At 32.3% G+C, this 19,944-nt stretch overlaps 1 protein-coding gene across 2 annotated transcripts; it reads left to right on the top strand.

The window, feature by feature from the left end:
- Nucleotides 1-1,054: 1,054 nt before the first annotated feature.
- LOC122403573 (CLK4-associating serine/arginine rich protein-like) lies at nucleotides 1,055-18,959 on the top strand. Of its 2 annotated transcripts, XM_043407170.1 has the most exons (14): nucleotides 1,055-1,295; nucleotides 2,507-2,604; nucleotides 3,460-3,635; nucleotides 3,710-3,925; nucleotides 4,004-4,179; nucleotides 6,359-6,432; nucleotides 6,544-6,885; nucleotides 11,423-11,860; nucleotides 13,496-13,606; nucleotides 15,346-15,394; nucleotides 18,092-18,155; nucleotides 18,222-18,327; nucleotides 18,439-18,699; nucleotides 18,783-18,959. In XM_043407170.1, the coding sequence occupies exons 1-14, from the start codon at nucleotides 1,164-1,166 to the stop codon at nucleotides 18,799-18,801; spliced, it is 2,262 nt and encodes a 753-aa protein (XP_043263105.1). In that variant the 5' UTR covers nucleotides 1,055-1,163; the 3' UTR covers nucleotides 18,802-18,959. The 2 variants fall into 2 exon arrangements, with proteins under 2 accessions (XP_043263105.1, XP_043263106.1); XM_043407171.1 differs by lacking the exons at nucleotides 18,439-18,699; nucleotides 18,783-18,959 and having other exon boundaries at nucleotides 15,346-15,398.
- The last annotated feature ends 985 nt before the right edge of the window (nucleotides 18,960-19,944 follow it).

The following is a 19,944-nucleotide window of genomic DNA, read 5'->3' as shown; positions in this document are numbered from 1 at the left end:
TATTTTTTTACGGCTTCATATTTAAAAAACCATTCATATACATACAATGAACATCGAAATTGTTTAGAAATGGAAATGATCGAGAAATGTTTTGTACAAATCCACAAACAGATTAAAAAATAAAAAATGATAAACATATACAGGAATTGGGAGCCTAAGATATTATCGGTGTCGCATCCATTATGCATAGCTACGGCACTGCCGAGCCGTGGTAGGCTAGCGATGGCCGCGTGGCGGTAAAACGCCGTGCACGTGTTGCCAAGACACATTTTCTCGACCTGTGACAATTGAGAACAGCTTCTACACTTCTGTTGGATAGTTTCTTCTTCAGAAATGTCTGCAGAATCAGATCCTGTGTATAAATTTCGTGTCAGGTAAAGAACTTTTCGTAAATATGCAAAAGTATTGTGTATAAAGTACGTACTTCGACACTTTTTCAAAATTTGGCGATCATTTACAACCGTTCAAAAGCACAAAATATTATAACTATCGATGTTAGCATATTCAGGAATCTCTCCTCTATCTTTTAAGATTAAGTGGAACTGTCTGATGTTTTTAATTTTCGCGTAATACCTTGTTTTTACCCAAAATTGTACATTTTCACAAAAACTCGTGTTTTTCGAAAACTGAGGGTGATACAGCAATTCCGTTTCCAGATTCGTGTTTAGCTCTATAAGAATTACCTAGTGGATATTGAAAAACAGAAAACAAAATTTAATTTGTAGAACAGTGTAATACTACACTGTCTTTTTCAATCCCTTCCATAGTCAACTCACATGTATTTACGCACACACTACAGCTGCTGCCCATCGATACTAATTCAGTGAATAGTTTTTCAACTGACCGCCATCCATGAAAGGAGGCCGCTAAAATCAACTCCGAATTTTCAGGTCGGTATGGCAGTCAGATTCAACCGCGAAAGTCCATAAGGTGGAAGATCTACGCGTATACCTCGTCTATGGTTTGGCGACTCCGCACCCTATAGGTGGCGACACCAATTGTAGTCGACCTGATCGCTCTACTGGCCACACTAGGTAAAATGCAATATGTCTACCTCGCGGGAGAAAAGTATTAATTATCGTTTTTAATTGTTTTATGTAGGCGGTTAATTGTACGAAAGTTCCTTATTAAGTTAGTGATTCGTAAATCATTTGACATGTAAAATGAGCTTTTCCGTGAAAAAAACAGGTGGTAGAATGTGGCATGAAGCGCGGAAACAGGAAAAGAAAATTCGTGGAATGCTAGTAGATTATCGCCGTCGAGCTGAACGTCGACGAGATTATTATGAAAAAATTGTAAGCAATAAAATAAAACAATACGAGTACATTGATTATATTTCAGTTATATAAATTAATGTTAAGTTTTTTAATATGTTGTAAAAACTGTAACTACGTTCCTTTTACTTGTTAACCTCAAAATCTACAGGTTAATAAGCTTTAAAATTTGTTAATTTAAGAATTAAACGTACACGCGCGTGCACACACACTCAATATATATATACATATATACAAATATACTCAGATAATACCAAAATAGGTGGTTCCACTTTAATAGTATATACTATTCTTCTTAAGGATAAAAAAAGGTCATATAAATATAGGTCTGGAAACCTTTCCTTGCTGAGATATAAATACGTTTTATTTATGGTAGAATATTTTAGGACTGCTTAAAACTTAAAGAAATTGTTGGAATCTATTATCTTCTACAATAATACATGATTCACATAGATATTTCTAAGCTTATCAAACATTTAGAAATTCTCTGCATATTCTGAATTTTGTCACGTCCAGTAATAGTGCAGATTTTGAGTTTTCCAGATTATCAATAATATTACTATCATAAACTAAACTTCATAGATATCTCTATAAGTCAAAAGTCAAAAAAATTAAGCTATAAAAAAATGCAAATAATAGGATTAGTTATTATTAAAATATTCACAAATAGTTTAACTGAAGTAAATAGAAACTCCTTTGTTCATAAACTACATTTGAGTGCGTATGGTCATAGTATCTCTTATAATATTGTTAAAAGTTTATAGCAATTATTATGCATACCACTTTGTCTATACTGTTGCCTCTTTTATCTATTTTCTCATATTAAGCTTTTCAAACAATAGAAATGCCAAAATAGATAGAATGACCTTGATAGATTAGTTTGCATGGTGATTATTAATACATTGTATTGTTTCTACCACGTTGTATTGCAAGTTCTACTCCATTATATATTTCTAACAAAAAAGAAATGTTTGTAATACTACATGTAACAGTTATTCGTGAAAAATTTTCGTTTAAATAAACACATTTATCTCTTGTTAAGGAAGAGGTTCAATTTAAAAAAAACATATGCTACTAAAGCTGAATTGCCTATATTGATATCAAGTTTAAATTGTAGCTGACGATTTGTCAGTAGATACTAGTAATAAATAATGGATAGAAGATGTTTGAAAAATGAATAAAAATCATATGTATCTATTTCTTTTATACAATTATATGTATATTTTTTTTAGAAATCAGATCCTACACAATTTCTACAACTTCATGGGAGACCATGCAAAATACATTTGGATCCAGCGATAGCTACAGCTGGTAATAGTCCTGCAAATATGTAAGTTAAAATGTACTTAATTTAATGTTAATGTTAGTATTGTTATTTATACATTAAAATTTGTATCTTCTACTTAAATTTATTAAAGGGATGCATAAATTTACTTTATACATAAAAATGTACTAAACTATATTTTACTCTATTTTATTAAAAGAGATTAAAAATGTTGATTTCATTCATTCGTTATATTCATTTTTGGTCTTATATGCTTCATTTATAGTGTGAAAATTGTAAATATGAATGATAGTAGTTATTAGAAATAAACTACTTTCCCCAAATCAGTAGAGATTTAAAAAATTGGGACAAGTTGTGGCTCTTTTTATAAAACATTCATAGTAGAAAAAGTTGAATCCTACTTCGACTTGTTTTTTAAATTGAACTATTCATTTTTTGTACATAAATCCATTTTCTTTATTATTTCCCATATAAAAGTCTTAAGGTATGAATATTTTGTATCTTTTGTTTATAAAATAGTTAAAATTTATTTCATTTTCTCGAATCACCTTGTATATTATAAAAATTAAAAAATTACTAAAAACTACTACCCATGGATAGATATTACTGAAAATCGAATCAGATTCTGATACGAGAATATGGAACTTAAATATAAATTGCTGTTGAAATATTTTCAACCATTTAAATCTAATTGTATTAATAGCATATCATTTAATGTACAAAAATTATATTTCAGTTACGCTGTTTTCAAATGTGTTTCTTCGTATAAAAAAAATAGTATTTTTAAATTGTTGTGCATAATAATGAAGTGTAATTAAATATACTTGTATTCTTTTAATTGTATATTTTTATACAAGTAAAATGTATGAAAAAAAAATAATTTTAGTATTATATTAATAGGATGCCATGGCAAGGAAATGAAGACAATCTTATTGACCGTTTTGATGTACGTGCACATCTTGATTGGATACCAGAAGCACCAGATTCTATTGATGTAGATATTGCTCTTACTAGTGAAGATAGACATATCAATTATGAACGCTATCGTATAATTGTTCAAAATGAATTTTTAGGAGGTGAAAAATTGTTTTGATTTTAATACTTAATTTTATTTTTGAAACTGCTTAATAAATAATAATTGTTGATACAGTAACAGAAGAAAAATTTCTACACCAAATACATTTGGAAGAACAGTTTGGTTCGTCTACAAAATTAGATTCTGCAAGAGATAAAAAGAAATCTTGTAATAATGTAGCTATTGGGTACAATTATGAGACGGAAGAACCAATACCAGAAACAATAAAATCATTAGATAGCATTGTATCAGAAGAAAAAGCAGATGATGAAGATAGTGATATTGATTTAGGTATAAATTATTTTTGTTAAATAAATGCTACAACTTTGTACATTACATAACACAGACAATATATTTCAATTTTTCCAGATATTTGTGTAGATGTATCTCAGATAGAGCCATCACAAGCACACGAAATGAATTTAGTAGCTCAAAAATATGGACTTTTAGGAGCTGATTATTTTAGTTTCTTAACGCAGGATTTTGAAGAAGCCGAGACATTAAGACAAGCACGTAAACAGGAAGAAGAAAAAGCTATGTACTCGGTAAATTATTATACCATGTATAATAATATTTCATTCTAAATTTTCTTTTCTTATATTTTCGTGATAACTTTGTATAATTATATTATTACATGATAGATAGATTTTATTTTAATTTCAGCCTTACGGTCAAGTAATGGACTTAGTTTACTCTTTATTCCTCAATGATACAAACACTCATTCCCTAACGTCTTTATTATCTTCGTACTCTAAATTACTTTTAAATAACATTTAGTATATAATTTTAGTTTTCACATGATCTTAGGTATTACATTTGGCTTTATTGCGTTCTTAGCATCTCTTTCATTATGACTTCATTTATCTTCATTGACATTTCCGTTGTCTCTTCATTGTTATAAACCATAACCACTTTCCATAACTTGTTCCTAATTTTCATTTTTCTCTCTACTTAACCTTCTATTACTCGATTTCTTCAACCTCAATCTCAGTATCTTCAGGCTTCCTCGTTCTGGTTATGATTCTTCCTCTCAATCTATCTTTTTTATTTTGCGTTCTTTGTGACTTATAGATATTCTTTTGGTAATCTATCTTTTACTCTCTGTCTTCTTGCTCAACTATCGATGTCTCTGTTAAACCCACCATATTAAATTTTTCTACATATCGCTAAAATTAGTAAATTAAAAACCCTGCAACATTCCAGAATCACATCTTCCTCTCCCTCTTCTTTACCGATTCCTCTCATTTTTTCTTGCTTCTTTTCTGGACTTTCGGCTGGAAGTTTATCGAAAATCTCGCTTTTTATTAAGTTTTTCTTGTCTTTCTTGCCAATTTATCCATTTTCAAACAATGCTTAGTTTCTGAAAACCCATTTTTACTTCTTTTTTTTTCTATCACCTTTTGCAACTACTCTAACTGTTCTCTATATTTCCTTTTTTGAAATGTCATGTCATAATCGATGAATATGTTGCTACCTCGTAATCTGCTCTTGTTTTCCATGACCTTTTGCTTATCTACCCATCTGTTCAATTTTACAATACTATCTTATTTTTGTAACTTCCTATTTTCCTACCTTCTTTGCTCAAACTGTCTCACTCCTTACATTCAATTGATTTTCAAAAAATTGCCTTAATGTCCTGTTCTTGTAAATTTTCTCTATCGCGCTTTAATTATCTAACAACCATATTATTTTTCCTCTCGTTTCTCTCTTTTTCCCACAAATTTTCTTACTTTATCTAAATCTCCTCTCTTCTCCCATTCTGTTTTTTGTGTACATCTCCTGTCTTTATTTTTTCTTCCAGTTCAACTATTTTCTATTTTCTACTCATTCTCTTACAACCCTTTTTTTCTTCAGCTTCCAACCATTTTACTTTCTCCTCTAACTCTCCTATTCTCTTCTTTACCTCTTTACTGTCTTCCTTCCACACTTTCCCTTTTTTTAGTACTATTCTTCTCAGTTCCAGTATTTCTTCTCTGTTGTCCGTATTTATCATATTTATCTTTTTTATTTATTTTTCTCATGGTTTTTTACTTCCTCTATCAGACTTTTTAGCAATTTGACTATCTCTATCTTACCTGTTTCCTCTACAACTTTTGTCATCTTACCTAGGTATGTTTGTTTCCCGCTTTTTCAGTCTTGGCTTCTATCTCTTCATCGGTAATTTCTTTTCCTTTTTCTTCATCTAATTGTTTGTAGGAATCTACTTCTCTTTCTATTCATTTTACAAAGTCTTCCAATTCTCCTCTCACTTTCTTCAGTTTTTCTGCCTGGTTTGCTTCCGTTGGCCTTCCTCTCCTTTCTCTTTTATTTTCTTCTTTCCTCCAAGCAAGGCTTTTTCCTATCCCTTATTCTACTAATTCCCTTTCCTCTCTCTCTCTCTCTTTGACACAATCTCTTATTGCTCATCCTGCACCTTCTGTTTTTACCATCTTGAACTCTTTTTTCCCCCTCCTACTCTTCCTTAGTCCCAGAACCACGCTACCTTTAGAGACCCCTTTTCGATACTTTATTTTATCACGCAACTTATTCTTTTTCTATTCGTATTTTTTACTTCTGTTTACTTTATGTTTTTATCCGTTTCTAATGTTACCGCTTTTTTCCTTTTTCTTTCTTATTTTTCTACAAATTTCCTTTCCTCACACCGTTCATTCTCCAACAATACACTCTATCCCGCGCCCTCTAACCAAATCTCTTATTACATGATGATATGTTTATGTTATACAGGGCAGAAGGTCACGTAGAGAAAGACGTGCATTTAGAGAAAAAAAAATGATTGGCAGAGTTATGAGTCCACCCAGGTAAATATTTATATTTTGGAAACAAATTTGTCTTTAAAATCCATATTATTTAAATTGACTGATAATTTAGTAAATATACTTTTAACATTTTCTGACCAATTTACTAATTAGTTACGCAGCAAGAGAGAGTCCTGAATACAATCCTTATAGAAAATCTTCGTCTAAGTCTCGTTCAAGATCTGTATCACCTATAAATGCTGGACAAATTACTTACATTACAAGTTTTGGCGATGAAGAAGAGACTCATGGAAGTTCATCCCATGTTACTTCCTCCAGTTCAAGAAAAGTCAATTACGCCCATCTCAGACGAAGAAGATCAGACAGCCCAACGTTAAGCGAAAGAACAATTAACAGAAAACTTTCAAAATCGAGGTCAAGAAGTTGCTCTCGATCTGTTAATAAATCTAAATCCTACAGAAATCGTGAAAGAAAACGTAGCATGTCAAGAATGAGGCAAGTTTATTCATATTTTATAATTATGCTTATAAGGGGAAACCACAATAATCGGGTGGAGTAGCTCAATGAAACTTTTTGAACCTGTTGCTCAGCCATAAAAAAATTATATGTGTTTCGGCGTTTGTGCCATTGGGCCTTATTTATATAAGATAAAAATATTTAAAATTGACACTATGAGTAGCGCGCCATATAAGTCTTAAGCGTGAAAAGTTTTCCAATGGATATAATTGGCACAATAGGAAAGTGCTTTCAGACACGGGTGCAATTCCTTCGACTCATTCAAATCTGTTTTTTTAGTTTTTTTTACGATTATTATACAGTATATACAAATGAAATAACTTTCAAATTAGAATAAAAAGTGTGTCTTGAAACAACGAGTATTTATAAATAATGAATATAAAACTCCGATTGTAATGCATTTTATATTTGTTTTAATTTATAATTTGTGTTTTATCACAAATAACTAATAATTTCTTGTAATGAACGAAACTAAATTAAATTAATAATAAGATATATCTATTTCGTTTATAAATAGTAATTTCTTTCATACAAATAAGTATTGTATAAATATTAAACGTAAAAAACTAAAAAGAACAAAAGGAGAAAATAAATTTGTAAATGTCGAAAGAAGCAAACCCGCGTCCTAAAGTGTCTGAAGCTTTTTTTTTAACGATGTTTATTTTTTCATAAGGTTTTTGGTACATAGCGTGTGTATACAAGGTTTGTGACGACGGAAAAAGAGACATTGAAAAAAGAACAACTAAACGTTATTGGTGTGCTTGTTAAGATCACATGATTGGCTTGGGTCCTAGCGCATTAGTATCATTTGGCAAACTAAAAATTACTAACAAAGGAATTTGTTTTATTCCGACTAGGTCTCGGTGAGGGACAGGGTATTTAATAAAAATTATTCAATGGCTTATTGGCTGAAATCTTGTGGAGAGTGAGGAACAAAATAAACGTAGTTCATGTCAAAACCCCGGTCGTCTATGTATTGTATATCGTATACCGATACTTACTGACTAATGCTTACTTAAGAGGACTTAATTACTTATATCTAGTATTATTTACCATATACAGGGTGTTTGGCATCTACAAAGAAAAAGTTTAATGGGAGATTCTAGAGATCCAAATAAGATGAAAATTAAGAATACTAATTTGTTAATTGAGGTTTCGTTAAAAAGTTATTAACATTTAAAGTTCCGTCTGTAGAACGGCAATCTGCGAAAAGCTGCGTACGCGCTGTAGATTGCGACAGGTCAGTCCTATTGATTTTCATTCAGCATGAGAAACTGTACTTATTGACGTATCGATATTATTCGTAAGTGTCCATGTGTTCGCATGCCGCGATTACTCCGGCTGCGAGGGTTAGTTCCACATTCTACGAGTTAAATACTAATAGAACTGTTACTAAAATTTAAAATGTAAGAAGGAGTCTAACAACGAACGAAATTTTCACATTTGTTTGTGTTCATGTCGAACTATGTAACACGAGTAGCAGCTGACCCCGTCTTCGATCGACGTGGTTCAGAGAAACAAATGCTGATCAGGCCCAATATCCTAACGTCAGAGGTGCTCATTATGCAGAGTATAACACAATTTAACCAAACACAAAAGTCTATTGATTTGCTATTTTCAATTAAATAAATCAATTAAATAATAAAATAAAATTTAGTTAAACTATTTTTCTTATAAGAAATTTCAATTTTAAATCAAATTGTTTGCTAATATAGAATCAGAGTTTATTCGATCAGTGGCTACATTTTATGCACCACTCCAAGTCAGCGATCGCCAGTTTTTTTGACAGTTCACATGCAATGCTTTCTCTTGGTTTTAAATTCGGTAAATATCATAAAACCCGCGAATCTAAACATGCTGCTACATCTCCCAACAAAATTAGCTGCTAGTTACATTGTTCGACATCAATGCAAGTAGATTCGAAAATTTTGTTTATCGTCGAATTTCTTTTCGCATTTTTAAATTTACGCATATTTGAAAATTGAATAACGGTTCCATTTGTATTTATTTACTCGAAGAATGTGTTATTTAATTACATAGTGATTTGTGCCTGAAAGGATTATTTCTGGACACTCGCGAACACTAGACAATCGTGGTGTGTTTATGCTCGCGTGTGGGTGATTTTTTGTGCACAACATCTCATTCAACATAACGTGTTTGTGTTCCCATGAGTTGGCATAAAAATGTAAGACTGTCGATAGATCGATAAATAGAGTTTCTCATGCTAAGTGTGAACCACTAGAGCCGACTTGCCACAAGCATGCAGCTGTTCGAAAATTGTCGTTTTACAGGCGGATCTTTAAATGGTAATGACTTTTAAACGAAACCTCAATTAACAAATTACTATTCTTGATTTTCGGCTTATTTTGGCCTCTAGGATCATCCCACAAACTTTTGATATATGTATAGATACCAAACACCCTTTATACATATACTTTGCCTCTTGTTATTTGCTCGGTCATCCTATGACTCCTGACTCCTGATCCTTCTGATGTTGAGGTCGCCTGCTAATATGTATGGATTGTGTTGTTGGTCTAGTTTGAGTTTGGTGAATGGGTTGTTTAGTTCATTGATAAATTTTCTATTGTCGTTGGTGGCGTACGTACTGATTATGTATAAATTTGTGCTCAGTGGTAGTTTGAGCCTGAGTGTATATTCGAGTATTTTATTGAGTTTTAAGGATGTGAAGTGTATTGTGTCATGTTGTATGTTGTCTTTTATTTACTTTGAGTTGCATTGTGGCAGTCTGTTCTTGCTAGGTTATAGTTCTTGAAGTTGAGTCTGTTTGATTGTTTAGCTTGGTTTTAGATAATAGTATTACAACGAAGTTGTTACGGTTTATAAATTCTTTTAAGTCAGCTTAAGAAAAGCTTATGTGAGGGATGGCTGAACGGTTTATATTTGTTATGGCTCTCTGGAAGAGTGGAATTAATCTTCTCAGTATTTGCATTCACCTGTTGTATTATATTGTTCAGCTGCGTGATTATAATGCTTGCTAGCTCGAATTCTACTCCCACCGCATTTCCACTCAATCGCAGGCGCCTTGTCACCAGCTAACGCAGCTCCGTGACATGGGACTAAGCCGTCGGCCACAGGACTCACTCGCGGCCAACTGGCTAACCTGTGACCTTAGGTAGAACCCGCGGAAAATATCCCATGCCCCAGCCTACTCACACAAACATTCATAACAGTATGTGGTCCGCGGGAGCTTTCGCTCCAACCTCCGGAATGCCATGTGAGGATGTGGCCACCAGCCCTTTCAGACCGGATGACTCCATTCTTGCATGCCATCTCAGCTTCCCCTATCTGCCATCTAGAGACACGCCACGTTAGGGGTTCACCTGTACCGCATGGACAACCAAACGGGTACATGGATTTTTTGTCACTGACAAGTTTGTTTTGTCGGCGAGTTACTGCCCGACTTTGTTTGGTTGTAAACTTTTGGAACGAGTAGTCTTTGTGAGATACTTGGTGCTCGTGTTGATTGTTGTTCAGGAAACAAATCACGCATGTTCCTCTGGCCAACTCGGGTTTTTTCTGGTCCTTTATGTTGCCAGATGCAGGATCGGTACTACGTTGCGAAGGTCTTCGAGTCTCCCGCATCTGGCAAATTTCATAGTCAAAAAGAAAAGAACTCCGTCAAAATGAAAACGCTACACCCGGGTTAACCAGTGAAGGGATATATTGTTCCACGGGTAGTACGGTCGTCGAGGCCAAATGCAGGCACCGATTCTTCTTCCGACACTTCAACTTGGGGAGGAAACCTCGGCACCCTCGCCAGGGTGGCTTGGGACTTTTCTTCACCACTGGTTGTGAGGGAGGTGTTTCCTGTCCCTGCCTCCTCTCCCAAGTCAATGAGGCAAATCTGCAAACACCCCCAAGTGTACCTGTTGGAGGGGATCCAAGTTGTGGAGGAAACGGATTCTGGACACAAGACGCATTTTTACCTTGTTTTTTGGTAGAGTAACCATCTTTAAGAAGACACGCAACAAATTGTAGGCCGTGAAGAGTCAGTCATTTTGAACGCATTTTGTAACATTGAATGGGAGAAACAGTTCTTTCTATATTTCACCGCGCTTATAGTAACACAGTACATACAGTCCACTTGTTATTGTTATCAAATGAATGTTTCCAAAAAGTCATATATTCATTTCAATCTCGGCCACGCACATTCGAGCGCGAACAATTGCAGTTCGCGCATTTGTGTTTCTGTCTAATTAGGCAGTTATTTGCGTATTTGTTGCCCACACTAGACTCTTGAAACAAACACTTTACTGTTGTGTCAATCATATCCTTAGGAAACATTTTCATGCTTAAAGCACATATGCAGCGCAACGCATAGTGGATAATGCAAATTTTTTCCCCTCACTAAGTAAGGCCCAGTAATGCAAACACCGAGATCCGTATATATTTTTTTTGGCTAAGAAACAGGTTCAAAAGGTTTCATTGAGCTACTCCAACCGGTCATTGTGGTTTCCCCTTGTTAGTATATTCTCAACTAATAGGTGATTTTCAGATCAAGAAGGACACGATCGCGACACAGAAAAGTTACGAGATCTCGAACTCGAAGTCGTTCGAGACGATCGCGAACTCGAAGTAAATCTAGATCTCGTTGCCGAAGTTTTAGTAGATCTCGTTCACGTACTGTTTCAAGATCCAAAACAAGATCTAGATCTCGTTCACGTCCAAACAGGTCTCGAAGTTTATCTTCGAGTAGTATATCTAGATCAAAATCAAAATCAAGATCAAGATCAAGATTACGATCAAATTCAAGATCTAAGTCGCACAATAGAAGTCATTCAAGAGATAGTTATCGACGAAGACATTATTCTCCATCGAAGTCAGAATCTAAATCTCGATCCAGGACTAAATCTCAATCTAGATCTAGATCAAGAAGTCAATCTAGATGCAAACGATCTCGAAGCGTTGAAAATAAAGCTCCAACACTGCCAAGGTATGAGACATATTTCTGTTAATCTACAGTTGCGTCGAAAAGTAAATTAATAATCAGTGTCGTACGTAAACATAGAAGAAACGATTGAGATAATATGTTTGATGAGGTGATTCTTGCATTTGTACATTTAGTTGATGTACAATGAACAAATGATTGTACAGAAATAGCATAATATTTTACAATTAAAGAGAGAGAAAATAAAGTATGCAATGCGACTACAATGATAATGTAGAAAAGTAAGTTAATGCTTCTTACTTTTTCTAATATTTTGCAATAAATTATATCTTAATATTTTAAATGATAACCTTTTGCGGCTATAACGGCTCGTAGACAGTTTAGTATACTCTAATTAAAATTTTTTATTTCATTTGGGCTAATATTGTTCAACTGCTTAAACAAAGTATTAATTTAAATTATTTTATTAGTTGTCTCGTTTTCGGACACATTTCCCTTTAAATGATCCCATTAGTACTTGACGCGATACAAATTCGGACTTTGCGTGGGCCAGTTCACTACAGTTATATTGTTATCGTCCAAAAATTTAATTGTTATATTTGCTTTGTGTTTAGAATCATTGTCTTGTTGAAAGATGTATTCCCTTTCCAATTCCATTTTATGTGTCGAATCGAACAAATTGTTTTGCAGAAATGCAGAACTTGACAACCGTCAGTCATAACAAAGTTTTCCACACCATGCCTAATAAAACACCCTTAGGTCATAACAAAGCCACTTCCATATTTAATAACTGTTTTCACATGTTCCCTTTTAAAATTATCGCTGCTTTTCTTCCAAAATTATCACTGCCTATTATTATTACAAATTTCAAATTTTATCTTGTCAATCCAAATAACAGATTCCCAGAACCCAATTGGATTCTTTAAATATTCAGTTGCAAATTTTAAGCGTTTTTGTAGATTCTTAAGAATTAGAGGTTTTTCCTACAACATATCATTGAAAGCTTCCTTCACATAGACGTTTCTTGATTTGTGTTAGTCCTATTGGTAGTTCTAAATTTTCTTTTATTCCCTTAGTTGTAAATAAAGGTCTATGTTTTATTTTATGAACAATATGATTGTCTTGACGTGGTGTCGTTTTGCGTTTATTTCCAGTTCTTGGCATGGATTCAGCAAAATCCATCTCTTCGATACTGTCACATATTTCTTAAATTCCAACTTTAAATAGATTGAAGTCTTTTGCAAGAATTTTCAATCTTTCTTCAGCAAATTATTTTCCTCTTTACACCATGTTTAACAAAATATTAAAGGTCTCGTTTTAGATTCAATTTTTGATACTGATAGAAGTACTATAAGTATTTTAGTGATATTCAAAAAGAATGCAAGAATAAATATTGCAATAGACATCTACTAGAAACGAAGAATTATATAATTGTTAACTTACTTTTTGATAATGAAATGTGCTCTTTCAAGATTGTTGACTCTATAACTTGGTGAATTTTTTATTGAAACGAATGCCAATAATATTGAGGGATCAATATCAATTGTTTTAGTCAAGACTATTATTATTGGTACATCCAATAGATGACATATTATTTATCAATACATCAATAACTTCACGCAAGGCGTTAATTTACTTACTAACGCAACTGTATATTTTTCTTTTTCTTGGTGATATCAGATATTATGGCCGACGTGGAAAATCGTCAAGCCTAGAGCTAGAATTGTCGGATAGTGAAGACAAAGTCCCCATGGCAGCACCAAAACCAATGGTTATTAACATCACGAGCATGTAAGTTTATTAATAATACTACCCAATGAGAACTTTGATTTGCAGTATCTACTTAGTGAGTCTTGTAGGCCCTCTCGTCTCAAACATAAAGGGTTATAGCCGAATAAGGGGGTCAAATGTACCCCTGAACCAAATTTAGAATGAAACATTCTATTCCAAGTTTCAACCCTCTATCTTGTTCGGAAGGGTAGGTGTAGGGAAAACTCAGATTATCGAATTTGTACCTATTTTTCGTATTTAATTAAGTACGAAAATTATGTAAAAAATCTGGTGCATTATGGTTATCGAGATGTGTTCAAAATTTTTTTCGATATTTCGATTCCAAATTCTAGTCGTGAAAAATTAAAAACGAAGAAAATGACGGATTTCGTATTGACGCATTCGAGACACTAAATTTATATAATTACTGTAAATGCGTATTGTCATTGGTTCTGTTCCTGAATTGTTTCAGATTCTTTGGTAAGGTGCGCCGTAGTAACAAAAATCAAAAATCGATTTTTTCGACGTTTTTCGCGTGAAAAAGCAACTTATACTTTGAATTTTTGTATTCCTTTTAATAGATAACTATATTCTATGGTTTTAAACATATCTATGTTGAGCAGAACGATGTATAGAATAGAAAAGCAAAAATATGTCACCAAATAAAAGATGCTATGCATGTTATATTTAAATGTATCAACGGTATTTCTAAGAGGTACGATGGTGCAGTGAGTAAGATGCTTGACTGTGGATACGCTGCAAACTTTTTGATGCGGGTTCGCGCCCCGCTTAAAGCACATCCTTTTTTATTATATTAATTATATATTTTTTCAATTTCCAACTATATGACAATGAAAATCTATTTAAAATATTTAAAAAATATTTTCACCTATAATATGCACAAAAACAATTATGGAGCAGTTTCTATTTCATCGTTTCTCTAGCTGTGTTTTCGCTTAAATACCCTACTGTCTTATTTTTTCTACGTTAAATGAATATACAAGCTTAGTTTAAAAATCTCATACCTTTAATAACTCTGAATAGAGGAATCAATTTCTTCAATAAAAAGAACATAAGCAGTCTTTGCATATAGTTACGGATATCATGATGACAAGGTTTATGATGTACACGATTCTCCTAGTACAATATTTACATCTATTTACAGATTAAATTTTCTCTATGGGTATATTTCCCTGAGTTTTCCCTATACCTACACTTCCGAACAAGATAGAGGGTTGAAACTTGGCACAGAATGTTTGATTCCGGTGCTCTATCGATGAATTTGTCGTATGTCAAATTTGGTTCAGGGGCACATTTGACCCCCTTATTCGGCTATACCGTTTAAAAGTGTGAGTCTCTTGCCAGACAGATTCGAACATTTGTAACTGCATATAACCATTATATGTATATGAGGTATAGAAAAGATGCATAATGCCGGGAATGCACTGAAGAAAACAGATCGCAAGCAGCTCATGTACTGCCTGTAGGTAGTTTGTGGGTTGTTCGTCAACGGAAGCAGCCGCGTTTCCACATTGGAGCTCACAAACAGCTTGCGAATAGTTATAATCTACGCAAACTTTGAGTTTGCGAGTCTCCACACTACTGGCGAGCACAGCTGCGAGCTGTTCATGAACAGCAGTACATTTCCGGCATAATACTACGATTGTTTTGGTTTTTTGTAACTGTTCTACTCACCTTTATGTAACAAATTGAAACAGTTATTTCTGGTAGAGTTTCAGACTCTGTTTTTAATATTTCAGGAACAAACCAAAAGCTGGGTTAAGTACAAATTCTGGTGGCGGACACAAAGTCAGTAAGAACCATAACGCTTACTTAGTCACTTAAAGCACAGAGAATAAAAGACAGTATATACTCTCTATATAAACTACCCTCTCAACGAAGAACCTCAGCAAGTGCTACTTGTTTTCATTTTGTTGGGCAATATACGGCGCTTAGATTATATTCTTTGCATTTTGATGTTTCATTTTAATTTATTTTCATGTATATGTTAATAGAAATTCACAAAAGATTTAAATTTGTATTATAATCTCAATTTTCATTGTTATAACAATATGAAATTATTAATTTTATAAATTAAATTTTATAAAATTAAATAAGTACATTTGTATTTTTATAACTATATAAAAGGAATTTTTTGCCAAATTTCTTTACTTTTATTATCAGCATTATGAGAATGAAAACATCAAATTTTTTGTGATATGATTTATTTATTTTGTAGAAATAGTAATGTAAGAGGGTACTTCATTATAGAATATATCTTATAATGAAGTACTTTTTTATACGGGGTGTTTTATAACATAGTTCTTCGGTAGTGGTTAGGGAGTATACAAACAATGAAAAGAGTTCATAGAAACATGTACCTAATTTGATCTTTGCTTTGATCGATAGCTATTTATTCAATAATATATATTTACTTACTTTTTCGATTGCGAGGCACTAGTTAAGTACAAACGATATTTTCAATGCATCGTTGTATCTTTTGAATTGCGGGACAATACAATCATAAAATGACACATGGTCGAATGAGTACGACGCAGTCGATTATTGAAATTGACTTTTTTAATTAGAAACAGCGTTTTGCATATGCTTTGTTTTGGAAGAATACTTGCTCTCCTTGCTCTAAAAATTAAAAGGGTCAATCGGATCGACGAAATTCAGAAACTAATTACCAAAACTTGCGATACGAAAAGTCTACGAAAGTACTTCGAACAGATAGTCTATCTATGATCGTTGCAAGGAGAAAATGACAATATCCATAGTGCAATCGAACCACGTTTCATTTGATTGCAAAGTTAGTGCAACAATAGTGTCACATAATTGCATACATTCGCCATCAATACTTGAAACAATCACCCAATATTAATTTGGCAGGTAATAGTCGCGACTAAACGCGTCCACGACGACCAATCTTGGGCCTTACAACTAATAATCCCTATAAGGGTTGTGTTAAAATCGCATATCAAATGCATGTCTGTTATTTTCTGGTTCGAATACTTCATTATTTTTTCTAATACGTAACAAATTAATTAATTATTAAGTGATCTCAAAAAAATGTACTAGTGTGACTCATAAAATAGAATAATCGACGTAGTCGGAAAATAGCAGAGTTATCGAATATTGTATGCAAATAGTTTGATAAAATCAGTTGCACTATGGGTCTGTGATAAATGGGTTTGTGATTAAGAATTATTGAAGCACAAAAAGGCAATAACTTAAGATCAAAGTTAAATAAGGCATATGTTTATATGAATTTTTTTCATTGTTTTTATGTCCCCTGTCTAATACTGAAGTAGATACTATACGTTACGGAGCACTCTGTATATTAGGTCATATTAGGATATATTAATAGGAGATGTGGCAGCATAACAAATTGTCTGAAATTTTAACATAAATTTTATTGTACAATATATTTGAGAAACGCAGAAGAACTATATTATGTTAAACATAAAACAATGCATTAAAATACAAAAAATAAAAACGAGATATTTCATAACCCGTATTTAACGTTATAATATAATATATACATATATATAATTTATAATTTATTATTAGAGTAAAAAACTTATTTACATCACCTTTTGTTTCGTTGATTTTGTTGAATTTGCTGCTATTAAGAGTTTTGTAATAAATGAAGGGAATGAGTATCTGTTAATGCAATGTCCAGAATATTGTTATAATGAAAGTTTACACGTTTGCAATTATCTATATAATACATTTTTATGACGCACACATTTTCATTTTCTTTTACAACACAATTTGAAAAAGGTCTAGACTTTTATCGTGCAAGGGGTAAAAACGAATATGAAAACTGTATAATGATTTGTAAAAATCTGTAACTATCGAATTATGAAATCATTTCGAGATTATAAATCGTTTACAATGCTATAGATCGATTGATACCAAGTTTTTGACCAGTTTCTCCTATTGTTTAATATGGATGATTAGTTATAACTTAGACTAGAATTGTAATTCTCTATTCATTTTGGATGGTCGCCTGAAATAAAATTGATCTTTAGTCAATGTATTTTTTTGCAAAATTTTATAAACTAAAAACGTTTTTCGATATTCAACAAATTTTTTTTATTAACAGTTTTCTTATAATAAACTAAAATATTTATTACGGCTTGTACTGCATTATTATCTTTGATAAACTCATACAAAATCCATGTCTATACATCTTGCCAAATGATACCATAAAAATGAAATGCGATTATTTTTCTATTTCTAATTTGTAACTAGATAATAATAAAATTTTTAAGTATTCTTTTAAACAGATTTATAGCCGCTTATATACATGTCGCTTTAATAAACTAAGCGTTTATTCAGTATGTCCTAAAAATAAATTAAATTACAAATTTAACAAATTATGTTATCAAGTACAGTGAAATTTATATTAAAATCTCGGATAAATTTTATGTTCGATAACATATATTATAAAAAAATTATGATAATCGATAACAGATTTTTAAGAGTTGCATTTTTCAGTCATTGAAAATCACACCCCAAGAGCGGCTTAAGAAGAAAATGCAAGCTTTACTGAATAAACAATGTAAGTACAATCTCTCCAAATTTAATTGTTGACATGTTCTTGTAATACTATGACTATATTTAACAGATAAAGCTGACAAAAAGGCAGAACAACTCAGGATTGAAAAAATGGAGCAGCAAAGACAAGACCGAGAAGATGAAATTCGGGAAATGTCCTTGAAATTACGTAGAAAGTACGCTGTTTTCATTCTTATTTCATATATTGCAATATATTAACATAATAACAACATTTTATCAGCGTATATCTTTCTATAATTATGTTACCGTGTGTTAATAATGTTTAGGCAAAGAGAACGGAGACACCGTTATGAAGGTCATAGTTCTGATTCACATTCCTCTGTATCGCGCACACCAAGTCCTGGGCGTAGTCCACGAATCGTGCGTCGAGAAAGAAAAGGAAGAGATACGAGAGATTTCGAAAATGATCGTGAACGAGAAAGAGATAGAGAAAGAGATAGGCGTGATGATAGAGAAAAATTTAGAACCGAATCTCGTCGAAGATACAGAGATTCGCCACTTCGTTCTTTAAGTCCAAGAAGTAGCCGGTAAAAAACAAATGATTGTTACAGTATATTATATTTAAATTTAAGCTGGTTTATTGTTATCTTTAAATTGTGTACTCTTTTAGCGGCCTAGTCGATTATTGACAAGAGAATAGATGGTTAATCTTCCATTTGATGGATTTAAAACTTTATTAGACTCTTCCTGTATTGCATTCCTTCCGTAAAATGTTACGAATGTTTTAAGAAAGTGCGATAAAAAATAATACACGATACAAATTGTATTCTTAAGTATTCTTTACTATTAATTAATATTGTTCAATCTTACAATATAAAATAAAAATACAGATGTTTATTTACGTGTATCGTTATTGTTAAATGTAAACTTTATATTTTGTAATATAAGATGTGACGAGCGTCTCAACTTAAATAAATTATACAGTAACTTAACCCTTAAACGATAGACGATTCTGGTGCAAATGAACAATAGTGACCAGTTTAAAAAACACGTAGTACTTTTTATTTGAACGCATTTAAAAATAAATTGATTAATTATTAATTAATAGCAGTAATAGTTAGATTTATCTTGTCTAATATCATATTGAATACTGCTATTGTCTCGATAAAAAGAGCGTGAGACAACATTAACTCCTTAATTCTTAGATTCAACAAAATTTTATTCGCATCATACACAATGAAAAAACCAATCTATAATTTATACGGAACGTTTATTCGATTCAACAGTAAAATTTATAGCTATTTCATTCTATAATTTAAATTTAAATTTTGATGCAATGAGTAGCAAATAAACATTTGTTTGTCTTTTATTTATTATTTGAAATTTTCATCTAAATAAGAATTTTGATAGCAGATTAAAGCGAAGTTTACGAATAAATTATTTTAAGAACACTACCTTTTTGTTCTTACATAATATTTTCTAAGCTTATATCGAGAAATTAAATATCAATATATTTATTTAATTATTTCATAAATAATAAATACTTTTTTTATTTGTATGAAGCATTTTATATGATAACACTTATACAGGTTATTCGACCAGCTCTGGGAATAATTTTAATGGGAGATTCTAGAGGCCAAAATGAGACGAAAATCAAGAATACCAATTTGAGGCTTCGTTAAAAAGTTATTAACGTTTATAGTTCCGCCTGTAGCATGTGGCATATCAACAGCCTTACAGTTTTGTGAGTGAGAATTACTATCGCGCGTACGCAGCTGTTCGCAGATTACCGTTCTATAGGCGGAGCTTTAAGCGTTATTAACTTTTTAACG

Source organism: Colletes gigas, unplaced genomic scaffold, assembly GCF_013123115.1.
Source record: "Colletes gigas isolate AHSC1104 unplaced genomic scaffold, ASM1312311v1 Colletes_gigas_Sc00062, whole genome shotgun sequence".
Taxonomy (NCBI): Eukaryota; Metazoa; Arthropoda; class Insecta; order Hymenoptera; family Colletidae; genus Colletes; species Colletes gigas.
This window is presented reverse-complemented; position numbering and strand designations above follow the sequence as displayed.